General features: G+C 36.3%; 1 protein-coding gene across 2 annotated transcripts; it reads right to left on the bottom strand.

Annotated features, from left to right (window-relative positions):
* Nucleotides 1-1,024: 1,024 nt before the first annotated feature.
* Nucleotides 1,025-17,865, bottom strand: map3k7 (mitogen-activated protein kinase kinase kinase 7). 2 transcript variants are annotated; one of them, XM_087812283.1, is made up of 18 exons: nucleotides 17,669-17,865; nucleotides 17,151-17,264; nucleotides 16,922-17,032; nucleotides 16,078-16,143; nucleotides 15,930-15,975; nucleotides 15,200-15,338; nucleotides 14,904-15,032; nucleotides 13,470-13,594; nucleotides 13,228-13,358; nucleotides 12,277-12,358; nucleotides 9,711-9,835; nucleotides 9,477-9,621; nucleotides 7,726-7,806; nucleotides 6,344-6,411; nucleotides 3,881-3,980; nucleotides 3,564-3,625; nucleotides 3,246-3,361; nucleotides 1,025-2,308 (listed from the first exon to the last, which is right to left on the bottom strand). In XM_087812283.1, exons 2-18 carry the CDS (start codon nucleotides 17,241-17,243, stop codon nucleotides 2,128-2,130), a joined length of 1,800 nt encoding a protein of 599 aa, XP_087668409.1. In that variant the 5' UTR covers nucleotides 17,244-17,264; nucleotides 17,669-17,865; the 3' UTR covers nucleotides 1,025-2,127. The 2 variants fall into 2 exon arrangements, with proteins under 2 accessions (XP_087668409.1, XP_087668410.1); XM_087812284.1 differs by lacking the exon at nucleotides 7,726-7,806.
* Between the last annotated feature and the right edge of the window lie 4,297 nt (nucleotides 17,866-22,162).

Raw genomic sequence — 22,162 nt, 5'->3', positions numbered from 1 at the left:
TTCAGAAGTTCTTTGGTGGGTAAACGTCCCCTTCCTTAGTCGAGTCTGTAGCGCCCCCCACTGTCGAATCCAGTTACAGCAAGGCACGCAATTCTTAGACTTAAGAGTAAAAAGAAATAAAAATGTTCTGACCTAGATTCAACATTCTGCCGTCAAATGTGCCCAAAATACTGTAGCATCATTATTTTATTGAATTATCATAGTTTTTAAATCCATAAACGAACAGAGGCGGTCAGCCAGAGAATATAGTCCGATTCAAAATTTAAGGAATCTATAAGATCAATTTTGTGTTGCAATTTAAGTTCAATTATAACTTGTTCTCAGGAAGAACAGGTCTGCTGTCCGGATCACGGATATTTTTTAATGTAGTTATTAATTATTTGACGTTTATGCCACTTAAATGTGATATTTTTTTCTCATACAATTCTCATAATATGGCATCCTCTTTTCACTGTCATCGCCATTAAAATCAGTCAAAGTAATATACAATATACTTTTTTTTTCTTATTCAGTTTGCCACAGTCTGACTATTAATATAATTATAGTAAAACCAATATACATTTACTGTTAGTAAAGTTGAACAAAACAGTGATTTATGTGGCTACATTTCTAGAGTAAACAATTGATTAATTTCAATTATTTTTATACAACCGGGTGTTTGAGGTCGGAATTCATATTCATATGATACAGATCTTCAACTGAACCATTTAAAATCGGTTGAGTATTTTCCAGACGTTTACTGTAGCATCCATCTCTTTGCTGAACGGATGAGTCAGAGTGACCAGTCGTGGTACAAGTACAAAGACAGCATGCTTTTCAGCTAAACACTGATTCTGTGTTCAAAGAACAGACAGGCGTCGACTATCCTCACTAGCTGCAGCGCTTCATGAACAAATATAGATGTTATTTCTGATATGAGGCGCGAATGGTACATTTATTTTCTTTTGTAGGTAAATCGTCACAAAAAAAGAACCGTCACCTTCATCCCAAAAAAAGACAAGAAATGACAGAACATGAGACCGACTTGAAAACATTCCCGTGCACCGGCTCATAACTTTATTCAGGCCGCTGTCGTGTTTCGAGCTCACATTCCAGAGTGTGTCTGACTTCAGCTGAACACAAGTGTCAACATTCATTACGGCAAAGGAACTCTTTCAAAATCACACCCGCTTAGATGACAGATCAAGCCGAAAGAAACCGATATATTGTGAGGCGATGTTGAACAAAACACCAAAATTATAAATGAAAATTTCCTTTTTTGGCGTTACAGCTTACTGACAGACATGTCCGTCAGTCATGTTCTCATCACGTCCAACATTCATAACACATATATAGTGTGACATATATATATATATATATTTATATATATATATAGTTCCCACTAAAACACAAGTAGAATAAGTCAAGCACTTAAAATGCAAACGTATTCTAAGGCAACGTGTGAACTAAAATGGGAAACTTCTACTGACATGCGCTGCACCTGAACACGTCCCATTGGCACTAGCATCCACTAGTCAATAGAAAAGACACAAACACACAAAATGATGAAGTGAAAGGGGGGGAAAAGTATAAGGTGTTGCGTGTGAAAATCCCGGCATCCTTCCGCTCTCCATGTGATGCGTTCAGAGTCTTCAGAAATCAGGACTCCACGGCTTCAAAGCTGGCTATTTCGTTTAAGGGCATGAGTTTTGCATAACGAAGTATATCCATGTGCGCTTCAATGCATCCTTGTTAAGTGTTTCACATTCTGAGTGACGGTGCAACTGAAGAGAGGCACACGCGTGCAGGCAGACGGGGCAGCCTCGGGTCCTGAGAGCCCTCACACTCACGAGGAGCAGTAGCTTAAGTCTGGGTGCACTGATTGACTGGTCTTCGCTCACAGAACACGCTAGAAACATGTGTGAATAAAGTAGGAGATGGAGCAGACCGCGAGCTGGACAGAACAATTGGCGTAACTTTGTAACATGCAGGTGGACACAGTAGAGTGCGGGTCTCTGTCCAATGCTGGGAGTGGTGTGTGTGTGTGTGTGTGTGTGTGTGTGTGTGGGGGTGTGGGTGTGTGTGTGTGTGTAGTGTGCCACTGGAGGAGGGAGACGAGGAAGTTTGTGTGTGTGGCGGCGACACTCATCAGGACGCTCCCTGCCTCTTCTGTTGCTGCACTCGGATCAGCTCCAGCTGCTTTTTGCATTTCTGGTAGTATGTTGAAAGACTCTTGTTCTCCTCCAGGAGTTTCTTGTGCTCTTGCACCAAGCGGGATGTGTTCTGCTGGTCCTTCTCGTCCTGGTCCAGCTCGGCAATGAGCTCCTTCCTGTGTGGAGAAGAGAGACAAGAACTATCAAACCTCGGGAATTAAGATATCCTTCAGCCACAATGACACGATTAGATCCTACATATCATATCCTATAAAACATCTGTCCAACTCAAGGCCTGGGGGCCATGTCTTCTAGTCTACAATGAAAGTCAGACAGGCCAAGTTCACGTTGCTGAACTAGACGCAACTATTCATAAAGCTTCCTGGTGCTTTGTACTAATACTTTCCCTGTCAAATCTATAACAGATAAATAAACAACGGCTAAAGTCAAGAAAAGTTAAGAAAAATTACTAGAATTATATATAATTAGAAAAAAACAACAAGGTTAAACACTTATCTTTCTTACCTGAAAAAAACAGCAGAGAAAACAAACAAACAATAAATAGCACAGTCTAGATCTTTGGATGTGTAGCTGTGAAAAAGGGGTGTAAACTCGGTGATACAAGGGACCAAAATCTTTTAGTAAACAAGGTAAAACTATTTCCCTTCAACATGAAAACCACGTGATCCATTGACGGCACTAAAGTGTCAGACTGAAATGTACTTTAGAAATTGACCCTTCATCAGCAAATATTTCTTATACAGATATTTTCTTTATCTGCTTATGTCTTTAAATGTGCACCCTGAACCTCAATTCTAACGTTTGAAATACGTAGGTATGCATTTCAAGTATTAATAAAAATGATGAAAAGAAAAGTTTTTTATTTTACATAAAATATTTCGGTAGGCACTTAATACGCTCAGGGGCAACTTTTAATATAGTGGCGGTTCACACAAAAAATAAAAGAGCAACAAGTACAAGTTAAAAAAACGAGCGTAAAAGGGTACAATTATTATACTTTTTTTATGATGATAAAAATATATATATATTATTGTATTAATTAAGTTGTGGTGTGGCTTTAGTTGGCATGAAGAACGAAGGGACTGAACTTACTTTCTCTGGATCAGCAGGGCGATCTCTGTCTGGACCTTCAGGTATTCTTGTGCCATCTTGCAGTGCTGCTCGAAAACTGCCATGGACTCTTTGGAGTTGGGACACGGAGCAAGAGGCTGCAGGCAGACAAGTCTCTTTATTTTGTCGCATCAGTACGTTGATTTCACAATTTAAGGTTTGCTAGTTTTTATAATAAACACAAAAAATGTAGGTAAAAAACATCGACGATTCTGAACTTCAGGGTTAATCAAGTCATTTTTTTTAACGTTTCTTTTCTACTCGATTGTCATCAACATGTAGAATTAAAGCCAGTCGTACCTGCAGCTGGTGGTCCAGGGTCAGATAAGCCATGGGAATAGAGTTGTCAGAGCCATTGGTGTCTATAATGCAGGAAAGTTTATCAATTTTCAAAACATATTAATTAAAATAGAATCTTATGGAGCTGAACTTGATGTCAGTGATCAAAGGCAGCTCATTCACAAAGAATTAGGTTTAAAAATGATGTTCTAATAACAAATTATAGGAACCAAGTCTGTCTTCCCAAATAATCCACTTATTTCAAATCAATTGTAGTGATTTTACTTAATTTCTACACAATATTACCACATTTATGTAAACAACATTTGCCTTGGTACCTGTGGGATCTTCTTGGGAAAAGTAGCTTCTGTTGCCACTTATATCTGTAGGCATCATCCTCACACTGGGACTGGACGAGCGGCTGCTGTTTCTGCTTCCCTGGAGTCAAATAGTGCAAAGGTATTCAGAACTAAACTGGCTCCGTGTGTCACCAATCTATATAGACATATGCCAAAACCGTTTTTATTACGCTTTACTCATCATTATTTTGATTTGTATTAATCTTTATCTCACACCTTCTTTTTTAAACTTTAAACTGTTCAGCTCATTTATTTTGCTCCCCTTTGGCAACAGTTTGCTTTTTTATTATGGATTATTGAAATATTAACACATCATTTTGATTTTAACACATTTTAGTTTCCTTATATTGTGCTTAAGATGTTGTATTTTCTATGTATTCAATACAGTACCCAAAATATTCAATTAATAAAATGCTTGTGTTCTGGAATTTCACTCTGTCTTTATTCTTTGTTACCTATATAAAATTACACAAATGTGAATACACGACACAGAGTCTAAACATTCAATATACTGTATCTCGTCTTAGTTGTTGGCAACTGTGAAGTTCAAAAACAAACAATGATCCAATATGATTCAGAGACGTTAGATATTTTACATCAATGTAATGAAAACTTTGAGGTAGAGTTAAGGGTTGTCACTTTCAGACAGTGTCAGAAAAGAGTTGAGGACTCAAGAAGTGCGGATCAGTGTGTAATCTTCATGTTGAACTCTGAATGAACTGGTGGCTTTTGAGAGTTGGTGTGTTTGAAAAAGCCAGAGAGGAGCATGGAGCACAGGCATGTTTGAACTTCAGAGTAGTGGGGTTGGGTGACGTTCCAACAGCTGACATATCAAACACATATTCCGTTCCCTGGCTGTGTCTCAAAGGAGTTCTCATCCTTCATGAAAGCAGAATAACAAGAGCAGAAAACATAAAAACAGTCAATATAGTCTGAACCCTGAAGCACTTCAATGAATAAACTAATTCCAAAAAAAGATAGACACTATGGATAATCTGGCTTTTAAATGTGAACCTCCATATTCCAAAACCAACATTCTTATATACCACACCAAACTCCATCATTTCCTCGGCACATTCATGCTTTTTCCAATAATCAAACCTACACTTACGCCATAGATAAACTTTCACTGATCCTTGTAAAGCCATTAAAAACAATATGCTCCAACATTCTGGAATCTTTATTCTGTCACTGCTGCCATTTAACACAGTTGCTCACATGCAGCTGGGAAATGCTATGGGAAATTATTCAGCAAACTCTGACAGTAAGGTCATAATAACGGCCAATCCAAAGATTTTTTTAAAATATAAATGTTAATTGAATACAACTCTTTAAAAAAAACTGAGGGAAACACATGAAACTAATGTATGAAATTAATTATTTCTTTCAAAAATTTGGGGGATTCTAGAAATACAAAAGAAGAGAAAAAGTTAAGAAGACAAGGAGAAAATGAGATTCTTAAAAATATATATTCAGAGTTGAACTTGCTTTTCAAGAAAAGAAAAAAAAAATTGGTATGATATTGTGGTTTTACTCTGACCTTTACAGGGCCACATGAACATAAAGTACCACATTTCGGCCCCTTTCATTCAAGACCTCCAAAAAGTCTTAAAAAAGTCGTAACTAAGAAAATTGTCACGAGACATCATGTTTAGAACATACAGTCTGTTTCAGTAGTATTATACAGATTTAGCATAAACTGCCTGCAGAAATGGCATTTAACATTTTCAGCAAAAATGTCTTTTGACAAGCACTTTTTCAGATATTTATTAAATATGTGTTCTGAAAATCCGATGAACTACAATAAAAATCTCAGTGTTTTTAATGTAACATGACTATGAAATTAATTTGTAAGAAAAGCCACAATAATGGGATGAATAAAGGAATTATTATCATCAATAGTGCAAAGGGATATTTGTTGTCATACTCTTTTTTGTAAAACACTATCTGTTCTACGTCCTTTATAAGTTTGTGATTTCAGAAAATCACTGGCTGTTTTTGCATAATGCATGTCTTAAAGGGCGACAAATGTAGGGGAGTAAAGATTAGCTGGTATCGAATCGATTTAATTATTAAAATCACTCTTTTTAATGGGACAATACATACTCACCAAGGTGCGAAGTGCAGAGGACAAAGATCTAAAATAACAACTTGTAATACATATATATCACATTCAGAGACTTTAAATAAAATATAGAATTTAGAAAAAACTTTCTACAAGATGTTTTAACCTCCTGAGGGCCATATAAATAAAGTACAAATGTTGCATGTATACATCAGTCATGCTGCGAGCGTTAAGCTCACTTTTAACCATGTCGACTTTATGTTTTTTGACCTCCGTAACAAATGTTTCTTTATTGTGATTGAGCCAAGCTATTATAAAATGTTTAAATTACACATTTCAGGCATTGTTTAATTCACTGTGCTTGAACATCCTCTTACCTGGCTGGACTCTGAGCAGATGCCCGGCAGATCCTGGACTGACCGACGTCTCTGAGGATCACAGGTGGCTGGACAAGACAGAGAGAGAATCAGTAAGAGTCATAACTGTGTCAATAACACTGAGCTAGCCACCAAATCACACAGAATTGATTACACACAGATTGAACTCAAGGGGACTCACATCTTCAAACAGAACACCCAATAATCACACAGGAAATACATTCAGAAGTTACACACATTGTAGGCACAAACTAAGCTACGTACATTGAATAGCCAAAAAAATACAGCAGAGCATGACCATAACTTCGATTTCTCCTTTGTTGCCCATTACCATGAATCCGGTACCTAAAGATGATAATTAATCACATTATACAGTACATGCAGCTGCATCGCTCCACAATCCTACAGATTTCTATTTAACCTCAAATCCTAACCCTTTTCCTGTCATTCTATGCTTCCAGCTACAAAGACCAGAGCATAGATAAGTAAGTAAGAAAGTAAGAGCAATCACAAAAACTGACACACGGTCAAGATTAGAGATGTCAATAACATTTCTCATTTAGACAAAACAACCCCCCCAAAGAAAAAACAAACAAATATATACTACATTACAGCACCAATGTGCAATACAGCGGGATGTCTAAAGAAAAAAAAAAAGGAAAAAGAAAATCACATCTCGGGGAAAGCGTGATAACATGGAGAATTTTTCCAATCTGCAAGTGTAATCATGTAACAATGATAGTTTAGGAAGTGAATTAAATAAAGCTTTAGCACGTCTGACTCATTGAGGTTTCCCTTTCTTTCTTCAGAATATGTGAGAAAACTCATCACAAGTTAGGAGCAGGTGACTAATGGGGTTAGAGTGTGAGCTAGTAGCTCTCTGTGAGTTCTTTATGCATGAAAAACAAGGCCCGATTTAGTTTGTGATCCAAGGTGTGATGCTGCCGAGACAGAGGGACAACAGGGCGGGCAGAATCACGAGAGAAAGAGTCTTATCTCATCTGACACCCGTTTCTTTAATCTCTCATTTCATTTTTTTTTTCAATATAAATTGGATGAATCGTTAACCCATCAGACAGTTTAGTTGGACATGAAAAAGAAAGAACAACAATTTGAGAGCCAACTGATTTCAGAGGAGATGTCTCTTATGAAAGCACATGCTCTGTGTGAACAAAGACAAATCACAAAGTGGCATGAGGCTCTGAAGTGTGCAGCTCCAGAAGAGGAAAGCCAGGCTCTGATCTTCGAGATTGTGTCTGAGATAAGCAGCGACACCTGGAGCAGCACACAGCAGAGGAGCATCCCTGATCAGAGCAACAACTGACAGCCGCAACCAAACCAACTCTCCCTTGTCACCAGGAGGCCCAGGGGTCGAGAGATACCTGTGACGATGATCTTTGGAACATCCAGAATGGTGCCGTGCGATGCCGTTTTACGGTGGCCTCGTTTAAATTGTGGCCGTGCTGCAAAAATATATACACACATCCAGCAACGAACATAGCAGGCATGCAGACTACGATAGAATTGGGGGCCCCCACACCTGCACTCGACATGGAAACATCACACATGCATAGCATCCAGTTTAATGCGTGCAAGGGCAACATGCACCCTGTTTCTAGATTCAGCCGCACTGTGCAACATTATGAGAAAATGCAGTAGCAGATGTATAGAGTTTTATATGTAAATTGAAGAATCTATAAACAAAAAAGTTGTTAGTAGTGACACTTAAATACTTAAGTTTAAGAGCCACAATCACACACTATAATAAATGGTAGCTTCTGGATATACATCGTTCCAACTTCAAAGTTACATACAGTATGTTCCAAGACCTTACACCTTTGTAGTATATCACAAAAAAAAAGGTATAACAAGTTTCCTGTCTATATTGTTCACAAATTAAAACCAATGCGTTCTAAAACAAAGCCATATTAATGTACAGTGTACAAGTGTTATTGCATCAGAATGTCATTAGGACCAAGCTGTGTACCAATTATGCAAGGTTGTTGTAAACAATTGATGTGTGTGCAGCGCCGCTTGTTTAATAAACCAACCTAATTAGAATTTGCAGCAGCAGCTACTTCGTTGATTCAACAAAACAACTGAACAATTACGAGAAATTAACTGTGGACTGTGAAAGCGGTGATGGATTATGTCCTGGAAAAATAAAATTTAGACTACCATTTTATTATTTTCTGGCTCTGCTCAAAATGAATACACAATTAAATAAGTCCTTAACCTAAATAACTGTTGAATTTCCACTGTAAATTGGCCAAATACTAAAATATATCAGAAATTATAATGTTTTATTGATGAGATTTACTGATCAGTAATATTATACATTATTATTATATATTGCTTGTCTAATTTATTGCTATGCATTTCAAATTCAATTAATTTTTCTAAAATGTATTTTATTTGCCAATGTCAAGGATGGCTCCTTCACTGTTGGCATTTATTGCTGATATACTTTTGTGTGGGAATTGAACCATGGATAATGGATGATTTAATGCAAAAATTAAACCATTTTTTTTAGAGAGAGGGTAGCGTGTCGCAATGAGAGGCAGGAAAACCATACATCTAACATTTCTTTTGGATCACCTAAGCTAAGATACTCAATGTGGTTAAAATAAGTAAAACTGCTAAACAATTGTAAAATATATCATTATCATTTTTAAATGTATTTTGACGTAGTTTAATGTTAAAAGAAAAAAGTTAAATTAAAGTAACATTACATCTGGTTTAAGCGTATATTAGAACATGCTAAAAAACAGACAGTTTTTATACCCAATCACATTTTGCAGGCTAAATTACTTCATTTGCATTTATTGCCACCTGAAGATGAAGCAACAAGTGAAAACCCCTAAAATTGAATATTCACTGTAGCAAACATAAAAATCTCTTTTGCATTTATTTTAAAAAGTTGGCTGTAATTCAGCCCTTAAATGACTAGGAAAGTAATAAAAAATACACAGACCTTTGTAAATCTTCTTAAATTAAATAATTTAAATATAATTCAACATGTTCATTAAGCATTAACCTGCTTTGAGGCAAATTGATAATGTACACTTTATAATAACTACCATGTCATTTTCTCAAGCCATTTTTCTACCTCTTTTCTTGCATCTTAAATTACCTGGGGCGAATTGGATCTTGGGTTCCAGTTCTGACAGATCAGCACTCATTCTTTTACTTTCTGATGACACAGAACCCTGCGTCCGGGCTGGAAGACTCTCAAAGCTCCCTCCTCTAGAGAGAGGCAGTGTCCTCAGTGGGTCAACCTGGAAGTTCAGCATCAGGTTTAGAGATACATTTCATAGTACCTTATTATTGATGAGCTGGAGCAAAATAAAAATAAAACAGGTTTTGCCTTTTGTTTGAACTGAAGTGCCAACTGTGGTGTAGTCTTTATGGTGTCATTGCTTCCTTGGGAATCACTGTGCTCCATGTTGGCATCACTTTTGTTGCTTGTATTGGTGAAGTCCAGGAAAGAACCTTGATGGAAAAGCATGTTAGTAATATTTGTAATTATATTTGCGAATTCAGATTAATGTCTTCTGAGCAGAAGACTCAGAATCAAGACGATTTTCATATCTTAATATTTATTTAGTTGCGGTTTTGACGTCTTTTGGATTAAGCAACTGTAAACTGACTTTCCGTTTAGGAGCACTCTAATAGTGTGGAAACTGAATTTTATTTAAATAAATAACAAAGCTTAAACCACACATTTTCACAAAAACAAATGTACTGTATACAAAAAAAACCTATTGGGAATGTAGAGGAATGGGATTGATTTTGAGCAGGAAACTGAGTGTTTCATCAAATGCAAATGAACTGCTGTCAAATTCACAAGGTTAGTGGATTCTGAACTTTTATTCCTGTCAATGTTCTAAAGCATTTTATTTCGATAAATCCAAGGCCTTTAAAAGAAAATGTTTTACTTCCTTTTGTAAATCGCCATAACCTTTGGTGCACCAAATACTTCTTTATTTGGTAATAGACAATAAAACTAGTTCTTTTGTCAAAAACCAAAAGATATGGACAATGCACTTCCATTCATAATGATTAAAAAAAATTGTTGTGTAAAACCCCCAAGATTGGGAAAAAAAATTCTACAGATGCCTAAACTGTCCGGGGGTATGGCTCTCCCAAATATGTTGTACTACTAATAATAATAATAATACAAATATCAGGAATCTAAATTTTTGGATCACTAATAAAGACCAAGAGACACCACCTGCCTGGTTAAAAATGGAAGCCAACTCAGTTCGCCCCACATCGGTAGTTGCTGTCCTTCATGCACCACTGCTCTCCACAACTTCTTCTTATATAAAGTGGTGTAGTGGCTGACTCTTATAAAGTTTGGAAGCAATTTAGGCGACACTTTGGGTTTCAGTCAATGGCCACAAGTGCACCTTTGGCTTCTAACCATCTTTTTGTATCATCTCTGGCTGATGGTACATTTACCTTATGGGCTGGTCTAGGGCTACGAATGGTGAAGGATTTGTATTCAAATGGCGTATTTGCAACATTTCAAGAGCTCAGTAATAAATTCTCCCTAGCCAAGAGTCACTTTTTTAGATACCTCCAGGTCTGCAACTTTGTTTGTAATTCTTTTTCTCATTTTCCTCTTTGTCCAGCAGAAACTAGCTTAAAAGTGTTTTTAGAACCACGCCCTTCTATGAAAGGAGCCATCTCTGCCATTTATTCAAACATCTCTGAAATTGATGCCGACTCCACTCATACAGTCAAACATATGTGGGAAATAGATCTTGGTGAGCAGATCACAAATGTTCGCTGGGCAGAGATCTTGGAAAGGGTCCACAAATCCTCAATATGTGCCAGACATGGTTTTATTCAATGCAAAATCCTACACAGGGTTCATTATACAAAGGTTCGCCTGGCTAAAATGTATGATGGTGTCTCTGACGTGTGTGAACGATGCAAACAACACCCAGCAAACTACATTCTTATGTTTTGGCTCTGTCCTTCTCTGGAGAAATATTGGAGAGACATATTTGAGTTTCTCACTAATATCTTGGACTGTAACATATCTCCCAATCCTTGGTCTGCCCTCTTTGGAATAACACCATCAAATGTCAACCTTTCTACAATGAAGAAGAACATCATTGCCTTTTCCACTTTACTTGCAAGAAGACTTATTCTTTTAAAATGGAAATCTTCTTCACCGCCGAGACAGTTGCACTGGATCAGTGATGTTTTGTACCACTTGAAACTCGAAAAACTGAGGCTAACATTATCGGGAGCCGCCCAGAAATTTGAGGCAATGTGGAATCCCTTCATAGAACACACTCAAGAAATCTCATTTGACGCAGTACCCGATTAACAACCATTTACATTTTTCTTGGTTTCTCATTGTAATTGCTCTGTTTGTTTGTTTTTCATGACCAAGTACTGATTTGCTTTGTCTTTCTTTTTACCACCTTCTGATTCATGTTTGATAGAAGTGATGTATGTTTTTTTTTATTTGTTTTTTTAAATATATTTGTAGATGTGCAAAAATGTTAACTGTATTTTGGGAAGACATGTACCACGGGGGAGGGGGGAGGGGGAAGGGTTTGATTTGATGTATGTTTGCTTGTCATTCGTTTAAAACATGTGTGTTTATATTTTGAAAATTCAATAAAAAGATGTTAAAAAAAATAAATAATAATAATTGTTGTGCGATTTGAAGATAATTATAGCTTGTCATAGTGATACAATCTATAATTTGCAGATAATACTGTAGTTAGCGAGGACTTTCGTTTATTTACAATGTACTACTCTTTCCATTTCTAAATAGATTCCTATTAGGATGTTGAAAACTGGCACCACAAAGATGGTAAGTCATGGGAAAGTTATAACATGTCATGTTAGGAAACGCATTACAAACACGAAAAAGATAAAAAATATATATAATTTTGGAATTCTCATACCTGTACTAGTTGCCGAGTTGCTCTGTCCATCATCAGAATACTGGTATGGGTATTGCAGAGGCTCTTCAGACCCAGGAAAGTACTGCAAACGAAGAACTATATTAGTGGAGCTGTTTGATGTAGGATTACCAAAGTCAATCTATCCATCTATATCAGGGTAATCAGTAGTGATGGGTTGATAAGGCCTCATGAGGCAGCTGCGGCTGTTTCATGATTCAGTTGAAAAGGTCAATAGATGGCACCCAGTTTAAAAATGATGTATGGTTTCATTGCATTAGTAGATCAGAGCCAAAGATTAAGCAGAGAGTGCCATCTAGTGGCCTTTCCAAAACTATACATTGTATCATATCACATAAACCCAGCTACAGCATCAGTAAATTCAAACATGCTATAGTTTAAAGGTAGACATGTATACCAAAGTGGTGGTCGATCTTGTAGTTTTTTTCAACCATCTACACTTAAAGTAATCTTTGTCAGAATATGGATATGCAAAGAAAAACAACAGGAATTTCCAATCATTTGTGCACACACAATTGAGTGCGAGTGTTGTATTTCTCAAAATGTATCTTCTTTGTAAACAGAAATAATCATCGAATTCCAACTAGCTATTATGTACTCTAGCTGATCTGTCATACAGCATGAATCAAATCAAATGGCTACAACAAAAAAGACACGTTTTCTGACTTTTATCTGAGGACCAGTTATCACTATTTGAAATAACTGTGACACAATTTACTTCAGTGAGAGGTTGCTAACAGATTTACTGGTTTCTCCCTCCTTGAAAGTAACACTACAACATAGGAGTACACCATAAATAATTGTTTTTCTTATTAATTTTTTTTAACTTAATGACCGTTTAAATACCTTATTTAAAAGACTAAAAATACACATCTACCTGGGACCTCAATTCCCATTCCCTCTACACTGAGTAATAACTGAACAATGATTTACCCTCATTAGATGAGTCATGATCTTAACGATCTCCTCCATGGAGGGTCGTTGAGAAGGGTCTTTGGACCAGCAACGAGTCATCAGGCTCTCGATAGGCTTGGGCAGATTTGTTATTAAAGGTGGGCGTGTTCCTGTGCAGGGAAAGATAAAATATTGACTTGTTTGCGCTCAAAGAAGACAATGTAACATGAACATGGATGGTAAGCTGCAGGGTGGACGGATACACGTTGTGTTGGACCCACCATTGTGCACGGCCCACATGATGCGGAAAGCTGGTCCTCCAATCTCGTCAAACGGCTTACGGCGGGTGATGACCTCCCAAAGAATGATCCCCCAGCTGAACACATCACACTTCTCACTGTAATTGCTGCCTGTAGGTCCAGGGAAACAACAACACTTAGGCCCACAATTGGAGAGAGATAACAGTTTGACATTAGAGCGATCGGAGGCACATTAGAATGATGAAATGCCTGAGAAAGCAGCACAGCCCTTTTCTCATATTTGTTATTAGAGGAAAGTAAGTAGAGTATTTGGGAGCAATTATACTAACAAATAGCTCCTGTGTTGCTTAATTACTTGCGCTGTTATTGCAGTGTGGAGTTGCAGATTTAAAATGGCTCTGCTGTGGCGTTCTCCTGCTGATAAGTTCAAAAGGAAGGAGTTCACAGAAAGGCCACGGATAAATTATTAAACAGCAAAACCCATGAAACTTTAAACAACATGCTAGGAGTACTTAAAAAAGATCTTGAATTTTCTCATGGCTAATTGATCTAGCTTTCATCGATTATTTGGTTCCCTTCAATTCAGCACATAAAAAAGCAACATTTCAATAAAGCTGAATCTTGCCTTTAGTCCATTTTACGTAGAAAAAATTTAATTTACAAATGTTGTAAATCAGATCCCATGCACCCTTCCCACAATTTTTTTTATCTAGTGAAGCTTGTCAATCCACACTTTGTTCTAGATTTTGTCATACCCAATGTAATGTAATGTAATATGTCTTTTAATGTGCATGGGTTATCGAAATTATGCTCTCTGCCCCTATTCAAAAAATAAAATCTCCACAAAAATGTATTTATTGATGTTGACCAAAACGAGTCCAGAGGAGAACACTTACTTAAAGTTGCTTAAACTGATTAGAAATGTAATGAAAACTTGAATATATATGCATTATTGATATAGATTTCATTTTCTAAATAAGGAGGTCAATGAGGAAGGTATCTTAAAAAAATATCCATCTAAATGCAGGAAATAGTGTTTCCGGGGGACATAAATTCCAAATTCTGGTTGGAGGAAACATGTTTTTGATGCAACATACTCTCTTTGCTTAAATAAATGTTTCTCTGGTTCACACACAATTTCTGCCATGTTCCAGTCATTATAGGGACTGAGTTTCTCACACTCTCATTGACACCGCTTCACACACTCAAAATGTGAAGCAATTTAACCGAATAATCCTTCAAACTAGAATAAAATCAATTTCCAACAGCATTGTAAATAAAAGGACAACTAAAAATCATGTCAATCTAGAAAATCAGACCTAATGTGTTTATCATTTTTCTTGGTGAAGCTTCTTGAAAAAGAGTGTTAGCTTTTCTAAAAAAAAAAAGAAGATATTTAAGTTGTGCAATACATGTCATTACAATGATGTGTTGCAATCAGCTGCAGTTGGACACTTGCCTTCAAATACCTCCGGGGCCATCCACGCTGCACTTCCTTTGTTGTTGGTCATGTGAGTCTGTATGTCACATGCAGTTCCAAAGTCACATATCTTCAGCACCGTGCCGCCCGCCACCAGCAACAAACTGCAAATATGGTGAGATGCTTAATGTGTGTTTAAAAATGTAAGGAAAGTATCCAGTTAAGAAGGCATCAAAGAAATGTGTTTACAATTCAAAAGGGAAGCATGTGGTCACATAAACTGAAGAAACAATACTGTTGAGACATGAGCGTAAGGTGAGGATGGGCTTACTTAGGTGGCTTCAGGTCTCTGTGAATAAGAGCCTTTGGTTTCATGCCATGGAGATAGGCTACACCCTGGGAGCACTGTAAACACCAGCTCACAGCATGGGAAGCAGTGTAACACGGAAGGGGTTCAGCACCATGCAGCACTGTGGACAGGAGAACACACTGAACACCTTAATTATAAAGAGGGTACAACCATAAAACAGAGGATACCAAACATGAAAACTGCTAATTGAAATAAGTGTTACAGATTAACTCGTACAATTTAAAACAATTAAACATTTAAGAGTAAAGTGTTGCTAATTCCAGGTAAATCATGCTAGTAGTAGTAAGTAGTAATTTATCTAGCGTTTTTTAAATATGGCAGAAAAACAGTTCAATTTATATTAATCCTCTGAGCCCGTAAAATTAACTAGTTGTCCATTCATAGATCGAGGTAATGAGGAAAAAAAAAAGCATTTTTACTGAAGTAATAATGGCGATCAAGGATTTTGATGCGACATTAAAAGTTTGATTATGCGAGTATTTATATTTATATATATATATATATATATAAAATTTGATGAAGTATAATTGAAGTATCAGATTGAAACTCCCCTTTACAAAACGCATGTCGTTCTGAACACAGTTCTGAAATCGGTTCATTTTATTTTTTTGTCAACAGTCGGACAGAATCAAACAAGAACAAAACAACATTGGCCTTGGCTTAATCAAAACTTAATGATGTGCCATCTTACCATTGTACAGTGACCCGCCTTCAGCATATTCCATCACAAGGCAAACCTGAACAGATAAAGAATAAAACCAGGTTGCTACATAAACTGATAATTTAAAGAAGGAGAAAGCTGTAACATAATATTTATTACTATAACATCATTCACTTACTGGGCTGTTGCAGGAGCCATAGAGCTTGACAATGTTGGGATGATTCACACGGGAAAGTTGTCGTAACTGAGGACATAAAAGATCTATTTAATTAAGAACCTAAATCAAACAGAAAAAGCTTCATCAAACATACTTGAATTTTAAATAGAGAAAAGTTTCCCAAAAAAATGCACCTTTGACCTGAGAATATAAACTAAGGATCTACAATCGGTTATATGTTAAAGAACCTGTTAAACTTCCATTTAAATTAATTTCAGACCAGTGTGTGTATTTATGAAGGTAATATTGAATGAAAGCTCTCTAAACACATGTGTCCCTATGAGTGTATTTATGTGGCCCTCGTGAAGACAGAGTAAAACCTTAAAGCTGAACATGTAGAAAGAAAATTTCTATCTTTATCTAAAAATATCTGGTTAAAAAAACTTAACATGTTCATATAAATATATGTGTTGAAATGCATATGCGTGTGTTGTGTATGTCTAAATAAAATATTTTTTATCCCACTTTTTCCCCTTCTTTCATTTGGCTTGGTAACCGCCCACAGCAGTCACAGTATACAATGTGACCCCTTGGGAAACGTTATTGCCCACCTTTGCCTTACTGGCTACTACTTAGATGACATGTGACATCCAAAGATGCTGTGGTACCTGCCTTGACAGTGTTGGAAAATAATCGCTTCATCTGCAACTATTTAGTGTTGGCTGTCATCACACTAGAGTTGACTTAAAAATGCATGTCATGCACCATTTATTTATAAGCAAACAGCATTATATTCAATTGAATCTATAAATATAAACACTAATTCCGCTTTGGAGTAAAACTAAAAGATAAAATGAAACAATACCTCTACAATGAAGGCCTTTCTCTCTGATTCACTCTCGATTGTCTTAATCGCAACATCTTTTCCCCTCCATTTGGCTTTGCAAACTACTCCGAAAGCTCCTCTTCCCACCACCTGAAATACAGACGATCATAGCAAATGATGAGGGATGATACCCAATTCTTGACAATGATCGTGAGCTCTGTGGAGAGCTTGCAATCTGCGTTTCATAGTATACATGTTGGGTATGTACCTCCTCAACTTCAATGTCTTCATAGTTGATCTCTTCGAATGGATATCCAGGAGGTGTTTCAATCATCTCAGTGGATGGTAAAGGCAAGGACATTACTGTTTGCTCAGCCACCAGCTTCAGCAAAAGAAACACATGAAAAACACAAGTCATAAAACTGTTTATTTGTCTCTCGTTCCAGGTTATGACACGTAGAAGTTACAGAACACAAACATGTCGAAACATATGTAGAAAACACTATGAATGACCAAAAAAGCGTTGGTTTAAAATGTCAACATTAAAACATTAGCCTGCTGCCAACTGTTATGGTCAAGTAAGTCGTTAGCCGCGTAGCACAGCAGCCGTACTCTCGGCGTTCATAAAAGTGTCACCGAAAGTGATATTAACATAGAAATGGATCACATACCGTTAAAGATAAGCCCACGTCAAGGGTGTGTGTGTGTACACACGTCACAACCATAAATACACAACGGAATTAGACGCGACTTGAGGCCTAAAACATTAGCTCTCCAGGTAGCTACCTTATCTTGTTAGCTTAACTCAACCCTCCGCAGTTGACTCGTCATCGGCGGCGGCTCTCTTGTCCCGGGAGGTTTCATTTACGGATAAGTTCTGCCGATTCCTTAAAAAATGTTGATATCATAGTCCGGCATAACTTTTCTGCTCGTCTGGCAGAGTGTGATGGACTTTATTGCGACTCCTCCATCAGGAAGTGAGTGGTGTGTGCTCACTGCAAAAACGTCCCCCAAAACGAGACGACAGAGAATGCTCACGTAGGTTTTTGCATGAAGTACATTTGCCGTGTGTTAGTGATTTAAAGATGCAATTTATATTCATTTAAACAAGTGAGCAAATACTATAATTATTGAACATTGAAAATCCACTCGAAACTTATATTAGGCAAAGAGAAAAAGGACAACAGAGCACAAAGAAGATATATACTCAAAGGTGGATCTGTCATTCACAATATTTTCTCAGTTATTAAAAATTAAAAGTTATTAGTTATTAAAACTTCCACACAAACCAATGCAACCATTTACTGCCATGATAGGGTGACCAACTTACTAGTCCTGCATTCATTCATCATTGAATGTCTATGAATCAACTGTGACTATATATATATATATATATATATATATATATATATATAGTGACAGTAAGTAAGAAGTAAAGAAGTAAGTAAGTAAAAGTAAGTAATAGTAATAATTATTTGTAAAGCACCTTTCAAGACCAGTGTCACAAGAGTCAAGTAAGTATACCCACTTTTGGATCTATTGATGAATTGATTCTTCATGACATATTAACTTTATTGTTTATTATATTGAATATTTTATTATATTCTTTATTCATACTATCAAATATTCTTTCTCATACGCATCATATCTTGGTTTGTAATACATACAGTATCTGTCTAGACTTTTTCAACACCAGTTGCAATTTTGCTGGTAGCTTAAGGCTCAAGATTAGATGTAACTCTAATACTGATTCTTAGTAATGGTAATTGCATGTTTTATTCAAATGGAGTAAAAAAGTAAGTTCCCGGTAGAATCGGTCCACAGCACAGAAGGAGCAGCAGTCATACTAATGAGCATGGACTCATTTGTTGTGTTATTGAACAGAGGGCTGTTAATAGTAGACGCCATCGCAACACACCAAAATAATTATTTGAATTGCTCATTTTTAATGGGATTAAAATTCTATCAGCTGTTGTTTTTTACTGAAAGTCAAGCAGTTGTTTTTAAGGCAGTGAAGCTATCTTGATCTAATAATATTTACATGTCATTCGAGGGAAAGCGATGAGTGGTTATGCTGTAAATTTAGAAAATCCTATTTTCTCTCTTGCGCATAATGGGATTGATCAATAAACCACATCTTTTAAAATCAACAATAATATAATGACTATTTTTGTAATTAATATGTTGTTGTTTAGAAGTCGCTATGATGATAAAACACCACTGACAGGACACACAACATTTATGGATGCTGTCAGAGATGAAATTGATGGTTAAAAAAAAACTATAAGGAAGGATTATGTCCGAGTTAAGATTGAAGAGGCTGATTTAAGCAAAGAAGGAAGGAGCACTACTTAATTGTTTCCTCTTATGGTGATGACATTAGACATTAGTCAAAATTCAAATAAAAACTACAACATAAATAAATTACTAGTGCACAGTGTGACTTGAAGCACAAGTCAGAAAGTAACGGTAAAGTACAGTAAACCGTTTGACTGACTGTTATCAACTACTCAAATTCCTTTGAAACATATTTGCAATATGCAAACTTTACCTCGTTTAAAATGTATTTTTTGTTCATTTTGTGTTTTGCAAGCCTAATTGCTTACATTAAATGTCCTGCCACAGCCCTGATCTGATCCGAAGAAAACTTCCAGATCACACTCCAGACTCACATTTCTCTGGATGTACGAAAGGTATATGCTCTCTTGAGTCAGTGGGAGAATTGAGACGTCTTTGGTGTGCTCATCATGGGATCTGGAAAAGATATGATGTCATTCAAAGAGACATGGATACAATAATCATGAAAAAAAATTATTAAAAGCAATTAAAAACATATTGGCATGACTAAATGATCAGAGTGACCATGAGGAGTTTAATTCCAAAAAACGGTAGATGTTATAGAGGTCAAGTTGGGTGAATATGGTGACTCCGTGGAGGTGCCTAAATGTTTATTCAATTAAGATGGGTTGGTGGAGGGTTCTTCATTGTAATGTCATTCAGTGCACGATACTACAAGGTAATACAGGGTTGAAGGGATTTCTCCTTCTTCGGAACAAAGAAGAATCCCAGGGGGAAGAGGACAATGGTCTAATTAGCTCATCTGTTGGAAATCACAAACTCCTCCCTCTCAGGCCGGGAAACATGGTATAGATGGCTACATGGCTGTTCGCAGCTGAAAAGGAGGTCAATAGAACAATCATAGGCATCATGAGATGAATTGTCAATGTCTGGCTTGTGACGGGAAAAACAAAAACAGAGAAAAGCTTTCATGAGAAATTGTCGATGGTGCTGATAGTTACATTGAACCATAAAAATCAACAAATGGCATTTATATCTTTTGTGTGACGTGAAGAAATACATCATGAATCACTATCCTCTCTGTTGTGTCTCTGACCCTATTCTTTTTATTCTGAATAGTATCTGTGGTAGATGCTGGACACATGAGGAAAGGGGCAATACAAGGAATATTTAGGTGACTAATTACATATTTGTAGATATATACGGATATGAACAAATTATATTTAAACTTACTAAACATAAAAAACTGAGGATGGAAAAGGGAATAAATGTAACACATATAACGTAAGATAACTTTGGACACATTGTGTTTTTTTAAACTAAATTATTCCAGAGGTACTTCACCATCAATGTTTAACCAGACATTAGGAACAGCCCCTGTGTTCCAAATAGGTAAATAAATCAAACCATAGAAACATCTCAAATAATAGTTATGTTCACACCTGGTGTTAGGACGTTCTTGATGCATATCATTTTGTTTTACATAGTATTTTGCAACATATTTTATCACTTTATTTTTATCCTCATTGTCATTCTCAAATAAAAATGTTTTCAAGGCCAAATTTGAACAGAGTGCAACAAAAAAATCCATTCTTTATGAAAAGATAAACTTGCCTTTATTTGGAAAACAACATTTCTGCAGAAAAGAGACTCCCTAGGACAAAGAACAGCTATTAGCCAGTGAAAACATATGGACTAATATGAAAGTGAGTCACCTGTTCCACTTAAACACAATCCCCCTCATTTATTCTAAAAAAGGTTAAGTGGACTTATATTCATGTTTGGGTTTAGCAAATAACGCTGTGTGGAATTTTTTATAATTAACGGTTTATGACTACCTAAAACAATAGGAACTAACACTAATCCTCTTCCCGATGGTGAATTTAATGCTTTGGTTAATATATATGTAACAGAAAATGGCCCCAACTCAATCTCCATTAACAAAAGAAAAGTTGTCTTCTCAAAGGAGCTTCATGACCAAAATTGGGACTCTTTTGTATTATTAAATTGAATATACATTTCCTGGATCAATAAGACATTTCAAAGTCTACTTCATCATAATAACACAATGTCACAGTTATCAATAGATCATCAATACCTCGGGAGAAGTTTCAAACTGAATGTTTTAGTGAGATATAACGTAGCGAATTTAGAGAAGAAAAAACCTTCATGTCCTTGAGGGGAAATTAGGTGATAGAAACACAAACAGGATCACATTCACTCCTTTGCCCAACAAGTAATTGGTAGATGAAACAATCAACTGAGTCCATTCTTGTTCATTTTTGTAAATGAAAGGCAAACCGTTTGATCCAAGAGAGTAACTTGATAAGAAAATTCACTTTAACATTTAATAAAATGCTCCTAAAGTTTCAAGTTATTTCCAGAAGAAAATAGCTTTCCAGTCATCTGGTATATGGTTCAGTTGTTCAGGTAGTATGGCTTTACTGCCAGTTATGATCCTGTATCTCATAGAAAACATATTGGTTCCCCTGAGTGTCTGTGTAGTGGCTTAAAATGTTGCCGCACAGACACTCAATGACCAGAGGAGAATTATTCAAGATATTGGATGCTTCAACAGACAGGAAGTCAACTTGTGAATTAAAAACAACAGGGTGTTTTATGGAATTAAATGTATAACTAAGTTGCTGACACATAAACATGCACCCCTTTTCTTTTTCAGGACAGATAAATTAAATACAATTCTTAAATATTAATATGGGAAAGAGTTTCAAAATCATCATTCAATACTATCATAGCCTTTTTCCTAAACACAACAGTACTAGATAATGTGCCTGTCTGAGGTTTTTCTATGAATGTAATCCTATCTGTATCCTATGTCTATTTTTTGTTAGGTCTTTTTTTTTTACACGTTATGTTTGTCTACAGTTAATTGACTGCAACCCTAACATTGATATAAATACATTAGGTAATATCTTGGACAAAATATTTCCCAAAATTGAAATAAATAAACCACAGTTTTTT

This window comes from Callionymus lyra, chromosome 17 (assembly GCF_982586985.1).
Source record: "Callionymus lyra chromosome 17, fCalLyr1.hap1.1, whole genome shotgun sequence".
Taxonomy (NCBI): domain Eukaryota; kingdom Metazoa; phylum Chordata; class Actinopteri; order Syngnathiformes; family Callionymidae; genus Callionymus; species Callionymus lyra.
This window is presented reverse-complemented; position numbering and strand designations above follow the sequence as displayed.